The sequence below is a fragment of the Carassius gibelio genome, chromosome A17 (genome assembly GCF_023724105.1).
Source record: "Carassius gibelio isolate Cgi1373 ecotype wild population from Czech Republic chromosome A17, carGib1.2-hapl.c, whole genome shotgun sequence".
NCBI classification, from domain to species: Eukaryota; Metazoa; Chordata; class Actinopteri; order Cypriniformes; family Cyprinidae; genus Carassius; species Carassius gibelio.
The window spans coordinates 26,673,565-26,686,907 of record NC_068387.1 but is presented as its reverse complement, the minus strand read 5'-3'; the positions used below and the strand labels follow the sequence as shown (position 1 = coordinate 26,686,907).

Genomic DNA, 13,343 nt, shown 5'->3' with positions numbered 1-13,343 from the left:
CTTTTGTTTTGTATGTTTTTCCAGCTATAAACCTGACATGTCCACTGGAATATGAAATACTGATAGGAAAGTTTTGCATAGCGAATGTCAAATACAACACATCTTCCACAGGTAACAGTTCATCTTTAATAATATTTGATTTAGCTTTTATTTTCATATTTTCAGTTTTCAGTTTAAATTCAGTATAAGTTTTAGTAATTTATTATTATTATTATTATTATTATTATTATATTTATTATTATATTATATATTATATTATTATATTATATTATATTATTATTTTTTAGCTTTAATTTTTTATTTCAATTTCAGTTTTAGTAACTTCAGGACTTCAACCTTTTTTTTTTTTTTTTTTTTTTGGTTAAATATTTAGCTGAACTGAATTTTAGTTGTTTTTAAATGATAAAAAAAATACATAATAATTTTAGCTACTAATAACAACACTGCTCAGTGTACAAAAAAAAAGTATATATATATATAATTTATTTGTTTTTTTTTGCTTCAACTAGTATAAAAATATTCATATTAATTATTTTTTATTTTATTTTTTTTTATACAGTGCCTGTATATATTCCAATTACAAAGAATTCTTGAAAATTGGAAAATAGCATTAACTAAGATAAAATGTTAAAATGTTCTCTCTTGATTCCAGGATATTGCAAATCATACCGTTTCAACATAACAAACAATGAGGGGAAATATGAAGTAAGAATGGATAAGATGGCTATAAACATTGAAATGTGGTTTGTCCCAAATCCCTCTAAATGCCTCACACCAGAAGTCCTGAATTCAACAGGTATGTGACAGACTCAGTGTAACCAGGGTTGCAAAAAGGTGGAAAATTTCCATTAAAGAAATGTTATATTTCCAGAGATATTGTGGAAATTTCCGTAAATGTTCCACCCCTTTGCAACCCTAAGTGTAACACACGCACAGAACCAGATAATTAAAGATATACTTCCCACACATTCGTGTTTGCATGCGTGATCACTTTGTCGCTGCATTCTAAACATTTCATCAAGCGATGCAATCCAAAAACAGAAAGTAGGTAAGATTAAAAGTAACCAAACTATTTAAATGGAGTCTTTGTGTTCGTTGTCCTGAAAGCTCTGTAATAAGTTCCTGAAGAAGAGCAGATCATGAACAAATGCAGGCTATATTTAGTAGAGTGCTGTACAAATTTCATTTATTTCATTCTGCAGGATCCACATCCAGCCATATTGGGACTTGTCGGCCACAGTCAAGCACAGACACTACCAACCCTACCACCACCACCACGACTGGATCTACCATTACTACTACCAGCCCTATCATCATCACCATCTCTACTACCAACCCCACCACCACCACCACGACTGAATCTACCACTTTCACCAGTACTAACAACCTTACCAATAGCTCTACCACACCCTCCAACACCTACAATCCCAATTATCTAGATCCTTACAAAGGTAAATTTCCACTTCTATAATCCTGTTGGTTGTCATCGCATTCTCACTCCCACTGAAAGATAGCTAGAAGCATAGAAATAGCATAAAATTACAGTAGAAGCCTCTTTCCTTCTGAAGTGTATGACAGGATGTGGCGGCTCTCTGCTCAGGTCAATGCAAACTAATATATTTGTACTGCAGAATTAACAGAGTATATTTCTATGTGTAACGTATAATTTGCAATTGTTTAATAAAAGAGAAAAATAAATAAATGGAAGGGATCTGGCGGAGTTCAACATCGCTGCAAATGTGCCTATTTACAAAGTGCTTTTGCAGCGTTGAGCATTGTAGCCAATCACAGGCATCACGTTTGAGAGAGTCCATTCAGTATCTCTCTGAGTGAGTTATTTAAGCACACATTTACTGTTTTACATGCATGCAAATCCTCACATTATAACAAACAAAGCAGAGACACAAAGTAAACGTAAACACAAACAAAGTAAACACAAAGTATACGAAAGATTCATTGTGAGGTTCAGTTAGATTGAATGATCTGACTGGAGTTTCACGCTCAATGAATTTGCACTTTCCTACAATTATGTAATTCACACTTCAGTACAGAAAGTGACAAAAAGACAGTTAAATCACATTAAAAAAATATATATTATTGTTACAATAGTGATTAAATAAACTACAAAATAAATTAATATAAAATGGCTATAATCCAATAAGTGCTCCTCTGCAGCCATCTACTGGTTATAATGGTAATTTCATGTCTTTTTTTTTTTATTATTATTTTAAAATAAGTGTTAGTATTCCTATATTGTGAAACGTTTAGTTGAAAAATAAGGACAATCTTTGGAGGATGAACAAAAAACGATTTTGGTCGTTGCATTAAAAATAAAATTTTTATTACTATTTAGACATCTGAGCTTTCAATGCTGGAAAAAGTTGTGAAGAATTGGGAATTCTGTGAAAAATACTTGAAAAGCACTCTTACTGTAACGTGTTGGTGAAACGGAGAAAAATGTTAAAAGAGACTAAAACAAAGAGGGGACTAATGACATGATTGAATAAACACAGGTTAACAGAATTACATAATCAGGACAACGAAGGAAAAATACAGTAGGCCAAAGGAACAAAACAAGGCGGGAGACCAGGAACAGGAAAAAACACAACTAAAAAGTCCATAATCCTAATACTTACAGTGGCCTGTAAGAGGCTAATTTTCTTTAATGTTATGATTAAAGTTATTAATCATTGCACACACACACACACACACACACACACACACACACACACACACACACACACACACACACACACACACACACACACACACACACACACACACACACACACAGTTGTCCAGTCGAACAGAGCTTCATAAGATGACAAATTTGGCTGGTTAGACTGGTTTAAGAATTTACATGGCCTTTGCAAACAGGAAATTCCAACATAAGACTATTTAGTTCCAAATTACCAATACATCACAGAGTGCATTTTACAGCTTTTTTTGAAAACATGACACAATATACAGTATATTAGAATATTTTAGAATAAATATTAAAGTCTGAATTATGTTAAAACAGATAATGCTACATGAAAACTAATTGCAGAAAGCTTTTTATGTTTTATTTAATGATATAACTATTTTGGAAAGTATATCTTTACAGTAAGAGAAACCTCTGCAAATCAATCAAACTGAATCACAAGCAATTTCAGACCTTTCTGCAACATTGATTCAATTTGTGATTCATTTGTTTTGATTCTAAACAGCCGACAGAAAACATACATGACTCTCTTTTCCATTAACTCTATTTAATGTTTTATTTATGTTGATTCTTTATTACCCAGAAGTCTTTATTTGAAATCATACACTGCAATTATACACAATTATGTTGAATTATGTCTCTTTTTCTACTGAGGTTGTTTGAAAAACCATTCTGTTGATCCTGAAACGATATGTAAACACGCTACATATGAAAATGACACATGCAGTGGTAAGTCTTAATATCATTAAGATTTATAAAAAAGTTCACACCCGGCAAAGTTTGATTTCAGAATCTAAATAAATGTAGAACAACGTTAACTGACTTATTTTTAGCATAGATTATGGCCTAGTATTTGCATTTCTTGAGCCTTTTAAACAGAATGCACTTGCTTGAGAAATTCAATAATTTGTTTAGTGTTTGGAGTAGCATGGCAAAATCATGGAAATTGACTGTGTTAATAATAAATATGTCTATTGATGAACATTTATAACTGTTTCTTGGTTTATTACTAACCAACATATATTAGAACATTTTAATCTACAAGATTGTTTGAGTCGTTGCACAACTGCATCCATTGTTGATTTGTGTTGAAGGGAAAAATGAAAGCAGATATGTTATGCATTTTAATGGGAGTAAATGGACATGTGTGACCTGCGATGATGGAAGATCAACTACCATTACACCACTGTCACAAACCATTACCATTTTCACAACTCCCATGCCCACTCTCTCACAACCGAAGACAAATTTCACTCTTCCAAGTGACAAAAACAGTACAAAAAATACTGATCCCCAAAAGGCAGCGTAAGTGTGCGGTTACCAGCAGATTTCAAATCTAAAAACAAGTTACAGAATACCAAGCGATTCAATGCATTTTACAGAGAAATCTTGCAAAAACTGAAGTCACTGGTGGAGGAGATGGAGAAAAGCAATAAAACCAATGCAGCGATTTTCATGGGGGATGTAATTGGCGTTCTCCAAAGACAACCCAAGAACACAGCAAGCAAAGACATCAGCATATGCTACTCTTCAAGTCAGAATTTAATAAACGTAAGGCCTGAGAAGCATTAAAACATGTCACTTTGGGGAAGAATTAACATTATCAATGCCATTTCATCTTTTCACAGGTTGTTGAGAGCAACCCGGCTGGTTTTCCCTGGTCTGTAAAGATTCCCAGTGAGGCCTTTAATAAATCACGGCAGGAAAACAATGGAAGTGCATTTGTTGGAGTTTTACGGTTCAAAAACATGGTAAATAAGATCTGGGCTAGTGTTTCATTTTCACTTCGAACTGCTGAAGCCGATTCGTCAAAAATGTTACTTTCGGACAAGTATGTTTCTTGATTGTTTCCATTTGATTGCTCTGATCTTGAATGGTTTCTGATTTAGGGGGAAAATAAAACTTTGAACAATGAGAGTTATGGAATAACGATGGGAGCCAATATCTCCAACCTAACCGACAATATTGACATGATCATTAAAAAGAACGATGGTCTGGTAATAAAGGTTTTGTAGCAAAACTTGTATTATATTACACTGTTAAAGCAAAATCTAATTAAACATGTTTTTACAGACCGGTAATGTGTCCTGCGTTTCTTGGGATGGAAAAGGTAAATTTATGTAATTGATGTTGCTATCAACAAACACAGTGTATTTTCTATAATTAATTTGTATAATTAATTTCATTTGTGTGTTTTCTTTGAAGGAGAATTTAAATGGACAACATTCGGCTGTGAGACAGAAATCGACAACACCATCATAAAGTGTTCCTGCTCACATCTGACGTTCTTTGCAGTGCTGATGGTGAGAAGAAGACATTGTATAAATGACAGCAAAAAAAAATCATCTAGCTGATCTGTGCAGTTTTCTCTTTTCTCCAATCTTTCAGTCTCGGCCAGATGTAAACAACACAGTGCCGGATCTGGAATCATTGACTTTAATCTCTTCTATCGGCTGCGGCATCTCCATGTTTTTTATGGCCATCGCTTTATTCATGCATTACCTGCTACGGTAGAGTAACATTTATCATACAGTTAGTGCTGTTTAATAATTAATAATCATTAATCGCTGGGGAATAGAATTTTTAAAAAATACACTGTATGTTTCAAATTTTCAGATTTTCCTTTATGCCAAAGAGCATGTTCCATGAAGATAGTCTAAATTCCCTACCGTAAATATATCAAAACTTAATTTTTGATTAGTAATATGCATTAAGCATAAATATGCATAAAGACTTAGTTTGGACAACTTTAAAGGTGATTTTCTCAATTTTCAGATTTTTTTGCACCCTCAGATTCCAAATTTCCAAATAGGTGTTTCTCATCCAAATTTTGTCCTATCATAACAAAACATACATCAATGGAAATTTCAGATTATATATAAATCTCAAATTTGAAAAACTGACACTTAAGACTGGTTTTGTGATCCAGTGTTACATACAGTATTTTCATGTAAAACATTCTCCAAGTTTAAGTTTAGGTTACAAAAGCATATTTTTTGCATGTTTTAATAGGAAAGCCAAATCAAATCAGGCCACAAAGCTCCTGATGAACATGTTTGTGGCTTTGTCTCTACTGAATGCCTCTTTCTTGTCAAACGAGAGCATCGCTAACACAGGAGACAACGCTGCGTGTGTCTTCATAGCGCTGCTCCTGCATTACTCCATGCTGGCCTCATTCACCTGGTTCTTCATTCAAGCTCTTCATATGTACTTATGGCTCATCAGACAGAACGTCTCCATCACAAACTACATGAGGAAGATCACCGTGTTGGGCTGGGGTCAGTTACAGCAACAAAACATCTAAAACCAAATTTTAGTTCATACAAAAACAAAAAAATATATTGCACACAAATTGTATAAACTACTACTGTATACTTTTATGATTTCATGTTTACTTATGTTGTATACTTTAACGTTTTTAACTATAATACCCCTTGTCTCTGTGTGTTTTCAGTGTTTCCTGCTCCAATAGTCATAGCTATTGCTTCTTTAGGAGAATATAAAAAAGTGATCATAAAATCAACATCTGAAAAAATTTCACAAATGTAAGTTTTGTACATTAAATGTAAATGTGCATTTCTGAATGTCTACTGATTGTCTTATTAATTATACTTCATTCTCTTCTAATTACAGGTGCTGGATTACAAACTCTTACATTCACTACATAGTGAACATCGGCTACTATGCTTTAGTTTTCATCTTCACGACAGGAATCTTCATCATGATCGTCACTAAAGTCGTTCAGGCCAGAAACATAAAAGCTGTGGATGGCAAGAGAAAGACGTTCAGAAAGCAGCTGATGATGGTGTTGAGTTTGTTCCTGCTCTTCGGTCTGACGTGGTCTGTGGCGTTCTTCAGTTATGGACCGATGCTCGTTCCCTCATATTACATATTCACTGTGCTGAACTCATTTCAAGGTGAGAAACAATTAAACACATTATTACATTTAGTTTATATTTTTCCTGCAGATTTCAGCTAATAATTAGAGCTTTAAATCTTTTATTTTAAATGTTTTAATATAATAAAAATAAAATAAATTTAATGTAATATATATTATAATTAAATTATTTTATTTTATTAAAAGGGGTTATAATGTATTGGTTACGTACGTAACCCTCATTCCCTGATGAAGGGAAAGGAGACGTAATGTCGAACGACATATGGGGTCTTACTTGGGAGGCCAATCATCTCTGAGTTTAAGAGAAAACAGCAATGAAAATTCGCTAGTGGTTTTAACATACCTGAGCCTCTCCCCATGCCAACGGGTATTAATAGGGCAACAGGTGCATCCACTCATTAGGTTTTACGCTGAGGAGCCGAGAATGTGTCCCGGCAAGAGCGACCGGTTCAAGATTGTGGCATGGGGACATAACATCTCCGTTCCCTCCATCAGGTAATGAGGGTTACGTACGTAACTGAGATGTTCCCTATCTGTCGGTCACTACGAGTTATGTCAAACGAAATATGGGGTCCTATGGTAAACGCTACAACCTGAACACAGTCACAACCCTGTGGCGCTGCAATTGTCGGCAAGACGTGGCATGTCACAAAAGCTACGCTTAAGGTCGTAACCTTCCCAAAGCCCCAGCGCAAATTCACTGACCTTGGTACCGAGGGGCCAAAGGGTGAGTACATCGCTGCTGGAGAAGTCCACACCGCTGTTCCGCCAACACAAAGTTAGTGGAAGGAATTTTAACCTTTGGAGAAAGATTGCATCAAATCTTCCCTATTTGTTCTTACAGCTGGGCAAGACGATGGGGAAGTGAGCCTTAGGAAAAGGTCACTATGGAGACCACATCCTACCCGTAGGGAGGTGACATGTGGAGATGCTGATATGGACTGGCCCGGGGGGCAGTACTACATGTGGAATGGGTCTCTGAGGCAGGTCATATTTTAGAGTAGGGATGGAACAGCTGCCAGAAATGACTGACAGAGCGGGTCTGTCAAGGGAAGACACGGGTTTGCCAAGAGGGAAACCTCACCATGGAAGAATACACATATGGGATTACCCATAGGGAATCAAGCCATATGGACACCTAGCCCAGTACAGGGGCTGACCGGAGCTCCAGGCATGCTAACACCACTACCGGGCCTGGGGACAGACTGCTCCGCCAAGTCTGACTGCCGAGGGTGCTGGAGGATGCTCGAGCAGGGTACGCCAACCGGGGAACTCTACTGGGAGAAGAAAGGCGCTCTCATCCCCTTGTTAGGGGGAATGGAGCAGCAAGCGTGACACCCTGCAGGCCCTTCCCGGCAATTACCTGTTAGACAACACATGGGAAGAAACTGACTCTACACAAAGGTTGTAAAACCCACGAACGTGTTAGGTGTCCCCCAGCCCGCAGCTCGACAGATGTCTGCCAGAGAGGCGCTATGCACCAGTGCAGAGGAGGAGGCCACACTCCATGTGGAATGGGCCCTCACCTCCAGGGGGCACGACTCGCCTTGGGAATGCACTATCCAGTGGGCCAACCTCTGCTTGGAGACAGCCTTCCCCTTATGCTGACCTCCAAAGCAGACCAGAAGCTGCTCAGAGCTTCTGAAGCTCTGGGTGCAGTCCACATATATGTGAAGTGCTCTTACGGAACACAACAACGCCAAGGCTGGATCTGCCTCCTCCAGGGGCAGCGCTTGCAGGTTCACCACCTAGTCTCAGAAGGGAGTGTTGGGAACCTTGGGCACATATCCCAGCCAGGGTCTCAGGACAACGTGAAGGTCCCCGACCCTTTTGATGGAAGTGAGCGCGACCAGGAGCGCTGTCTTGAGAGACAGGAGCTTAAGCTCTACTGAATCCAGCAGCTTAAAGGGAGCCCTCTGAAGTCCTGCCTGGACAATAGAGATGTCCCAGGAGGGAATCAGTGGTGTCCTAGGAGGATGTAACCTTCCGGCACCCCTCATGAACCTAAAGATCAGGTCATGCCTCCCCAGGGACCGGCCGTCCCCTGCATTGTGATGGGTTGCAATTACAGCCACATACACTTTCAGGGTGGAGGATGACAGCCCACGCTCCAACCTTACTTGCAGGAAAGAAAGTACGAATCTGACCGGGCACCACCGCTGGTGGCAGATCACTTAGGTCTGCCATGTCCCATCCAGAAGCCCCACATGGAGGTTCCAATGATCTGGACGTGGGTGCCAAATGGTGCCGAGCCCCTAAGAGAGGACATCCCTCCTCAGGGGGATGCGCCAGGGAGGGGCTGTCAAGAGGAGCATGAGTTCTGAAAACAAGGTCCAGGTGGGCCAGTAAGGCCCAACCAACAGGACCTGTTCCTCGTCCTCCCTGACCTTGCACAGCATCTGTGCGAGCAGGCTCACTGGGGGAAACGCATACTTGCGTAGAGCCTGAGGCCAGCTATGTGCCAGTTCATATGTGCCCAGGGGGCCCTGGGACAGGGAATAGTACAGCTGGCAGTGGGAGGACTCGTGGGAAGCGAACAGGTCTACCTGGGCTTCCCCGAATCTACTCCAGATCAGCTGGACCGTCTGGGAATGGAGTTGCCTTTGCTGGGCACAGACCCTGACAGCGTCGCCACACAGGACAGCCTGGGAGATGGGAGCATCGAGAAAGTGCACTTTGTCAACATCTCTTATACAGACCAGGCTGAACCAGAAACGGCACTACTAGACCACCAGAGTGGACCTTGCCTTCCCGAGGGACTGCGTTGTGACTTCCGTCACCCGGAAGGGTGAGGTCAGTCACAGTGCAGAGCTCCTGCATCAACCTTGGGTTGGTTCAACCCTTTTGCATTTGTTAAAGCCTTGGTTTGGTGAATTTGCAGGATAGCCATAGCATGCAGGGCAGAGGTTGCTTGGCCCGCAGCACTGTAAGCCTTGGCGGCGAGAGCAGCCGACAGCTTACAGGCCTTGGGTGAGAGGCGCGGACTATTCCTCTCAGTGGCGGCGTTTTGCGGACACAAATGCACCGCAATCGCACTCTCCTTCTAGGGAATGTTGACGCACCCCTAGCTGCCCCGCCATCGAGGGTAGTGAGGACGGAGGAACAAAATGAGCTGCTTCCAGCTGTAAAAAGGGGCCATCCACGACTACATCACTTCCCCATGCAGATCTGGGAAGAAAGGAACCAGAGCAAAACATGGTTGTGAGCCGCGCTCTACACCGAGAGCCAATCGAAAAGCCATGAGCACTCAGGGCTGGGCGGTGCATTCACCTCCACCCTGATACATTTACATTTAATCATTTAACAGACACTTTTATCCAAAGCGACTTACAAATGAGAACAATAGAAGCAGTCAGATCAACAAGAGAACAACAACAGTATACAAATGCCATGGCAAGTCTCAGTTAGTCTAGTATAGAACACAAAGCCAGTTTTTTTTTTTTTTTGATAAATGAAAAGACAAGAAAAGGAAACATGCTAATATAAGTTAGTTAAGTGCTGTCGAAAAAGATGAGTCTTTGACTAAATGACTAAAGACTCAGCTGTATGAATTGAGATTGGGAGGTCATTCCACCAGCTGGGCACAGTCCAGGAATAGGTCCGTGATAGGTCCAGTGATTTTGAATTTCTTTGGGATGACACCACAAGGCGTCGTTCACTTGCAGAGCGCAAACTTCTGGAGGGCACATACGATTTAACCTGTGAGTTTAGCTATGTTGGTGCCTTGCCAGTGGTCATCTTGACAGGAAGGGTCTAATCTTCCTAATGTTGTATAAGGCAAATCTGCAGGACCAGGTCGTTGTAGCAATGTGGTCTGTGAAGCTTAACTGATGATCCATCACAGCTCCTAGGTTTCTGGCTGTCCTCGAAGGAGTAATGGTTGACGAACCCAGCTGTATAGAGAAGTTGTGATGAAGCAATGGGTTAGCCGGAATCACCAGGAGCTCTGTCTTCGTAAGGATAAGCTGAAGGTGATGGTCATTCATCCAGCTAGAAATGTCACTCATACAGGCTGAAATGCGAGCAGCCACCGTCGGGTCATCGGGTTGGAATGAGAAGTAGAGTTGGGTGTCATCAGCGTAGCAGTGGTAAGAAAAGCCATGCTTCTGAATGACAGATCCTAATGATGTCATGTAGATGGAGAAGAGAAGAGGTCCAAGTACTGATGCTCACAGCTGCACGGGCAAGCACGGCTGTCAACTCTGGGTCCAATTCGCCAGTGGCGACAACAGCTGAGGGGGGCAGCTCCGCTGAATCTTCATCCACAGAGGTCAACAGCCAATCCCCTATGCTCCAATCAACATCTGATCAACAAATTGAATGACCCGTTTGGACTGCCATAAGACAGCCCAGCAAAATAACCCAGCAGCCGCACAGGACAAACACTGTGGAAGGGGTAAGAGGTCCGTGGGGCGTGGCCCGGTGGAGAAGCTCTTACTGTCACCTTCAAATCTCCCAGAGTACTAGCCTGCTCGTGGCAGAGAAACCGGAACGGGTAGTGACAGAGGGGTCTGCTCCTTTCCTTTAAGAAGAAGAGATGCGATCGCAGTGTTGCCATGGTCACACACGCAGTGCGTGCATTTACCATTCACGAACGCGCCTTCAGCGTGCTGAATGCCCAGACACGGAAGACAGAACAGGAAACGACCGCATCCAGAAGGACGTGGATGAAACGGCATCTTTAAAAAGACGCGAATCATCCGTGATTTGCTATTTTAGGAAATCTGCTCTCTTAGTTGAAGCGCACAGGGGAATCGCTGAAAGGGACACCACTGTTTGCGCCGTACTGCCAACCAGAACAGCTTCCCGACACACAGCAGATGAATGGCTTTGTGGAGTATAACAGCTTTCATACAACCACTCGGCTCCGAAGCAAAAATCGAATGAGTGGATGCACCTGTCGCCTTATTTATACCCGTTGGCACGGGGAGTGGCTCAAGTATGTTAAATCCACTAGCCAATTTTCATTGGCGTTTTCTCTTAAACTCAGAGATGATTGGCCTCCCAAGTGAGACCCAATATGTTATTCGACATAACTCGTAGTGACCGCCAGATAGGGAATGGGAGTTACACTAATATGATGAACTTGACAAGAAGTCTGATTATTTTCGGTCACTGTGCAAAAATTGTGCAAATGACTTTAATCAAATCTGAAATGTATTTGCATTAGTTGAAATAAGTTTTTGTGTTCTTCTTTCAGGGTTTTTCCTCTTCCTGTATTACTACTACATTCACAATGATGTTGCGGGTAGTTTCTCTGATGATCCTGAAAACACAGACTCCAACACAACCATTACTCAATCCAGCATTAATGCTGTAGACAATATTTATCACTAACATAATTAAGACAGAATGCTTTCTTTGTCTCAGACTGATTTGTACAATAATTGTTTAAGGGCAAACTGTGCATTCTCACCAAAATCAAGCTCAAAAACAACACAAAGACATATGTCACAACTCAAAGAGAAAGACATTTTTAATATAGGGACAGTTCACAAAAATGACTGAAAAATTCTAACTGAAACTATAAATATGACAGTTATTACTTATGTTTGATTTATTGAGCTTTATAATCATCCTTCTGTCTACTATGTGTTATCAAGTCTGTGTCAAGGCGACTCAAACAACACTGAACATCTTTTAACAAAACAAATTCACATATTCAGAAAGAAAGCTAATTAAACATCATTCATCATCACGATGGACATTTGAGTGGCTTTAAAATTATTTACTCACGTCAGTCAAACTTGTAAATGCGTAAAAGCCTTTCATTAGATTAGAAGATAACACAAGTGGGATTTATTGTAAAGATATATTGTATTTTATTGTTTCTATGAAAAATTTTCAAACTTGGCATTTTCGGTATGGGAATCTGAATGTAAATATTGCTAATACATGTAAATAATGTCAAATTACCTCTAATAAACAATAAGCTTTCATTGGAATTTTGTTGCTACTTTAATTAAACATATTAATTTTCTACAATTATATTGTTGTCTGTGAGCTAAAATTACTTGAGAAACTGGACTTGAATGTAAGCCGATAATGAGATTTTCAGTTAAAGCCCAAATAAACATGATTTGCATGTTTTCAAATGAACTGTATGTCAGAGTCCAGCGGCTCATAATCAAACATCTTCATATGTGGACATCAAACAGACTGTGGACTTTCATGCGAAGAATGTTATAAGAAAATTGTTAAAGATTTATTTCCAAAGCCTGTAGAAAACGAAACTAACGTCTCTCTCTAACAGGATGCTCTCTCTGGGAATCATGTCTCGACAAATGCGAAATTTGATGTGGCTTATGATCATTTGTTGTTCTACATGCCAGATAAGTATGTTTCCTTGAAAATTGGATTTGCCCTAAAAGATATTTGCCAGTGAATGTGTTGTTTGGTGAAAATTAGGAAACAAACTAAAGTGTAAGCAAAAAATAATGTTATAAAAAAATTGTGGCTGTGGGCACCTAAATAATGACCTCTAATATAGAGTTTTTTTTTTTTTTAGCATGTCATACATTGTTATATGATAATCTTAAATTGACTCTGTTTGTGCAGGCAGTTCTGAAAATCAGATCAAAATCGACATCCAAGTCTGTTTGACAGAAGAATATTTCTGGAACAGAAGTAGCTCACCATATCCAGGTAGATGTGAAATATACTGCTAACATGACTGTGTGATACTGTATAGTTATTATCTGAAAGCACTTGTGATGACTGACAAACTCATTGAGTTCTTTT

At 39.8% G+C, this 13,343-nt stretch overlaps 1 protein-coding gene across 1 annotated transcript; it reads left to right on the top strand.

Annotated features, from left to right (window-relative positions):
- Nucleotides 1–4,345: 4,345 nt before the first annotated feature.
- LOC127933352 (adhesion G-protein coupled receptor G2-like) lies at nucleotides 4,346–12,513 on the top strand. The gene is made up of 9 exons (XM_052530294.1): nucleotides 4,346–4,455; nucleotides 4,594–4,701; nucleotides 4,778–4,814; nucleotides 4,910–5,007; nucleotides 5,093–5,214; nucleotides 5,717–5,982; nucleotides 6,159–6,249; nucleotides 6,338–6,621; nucleotides 11,803–12,513. Exons 1-9 carry the CDS (start codon nucleotides 4,453–4,455, stop codon nucleotides 11,937–11,939), a joined length of 1,146 nt encoding a protein of 381 aa, XP_052386254.1. The 5' UTR covers nucleotides 4,346–4,452; the 3' UTR covers nucleotides 11,940–12,513.
- The last annotated feature ends 830 nt before the right edge of the window (nucleotides 12,514–13,343 follow it).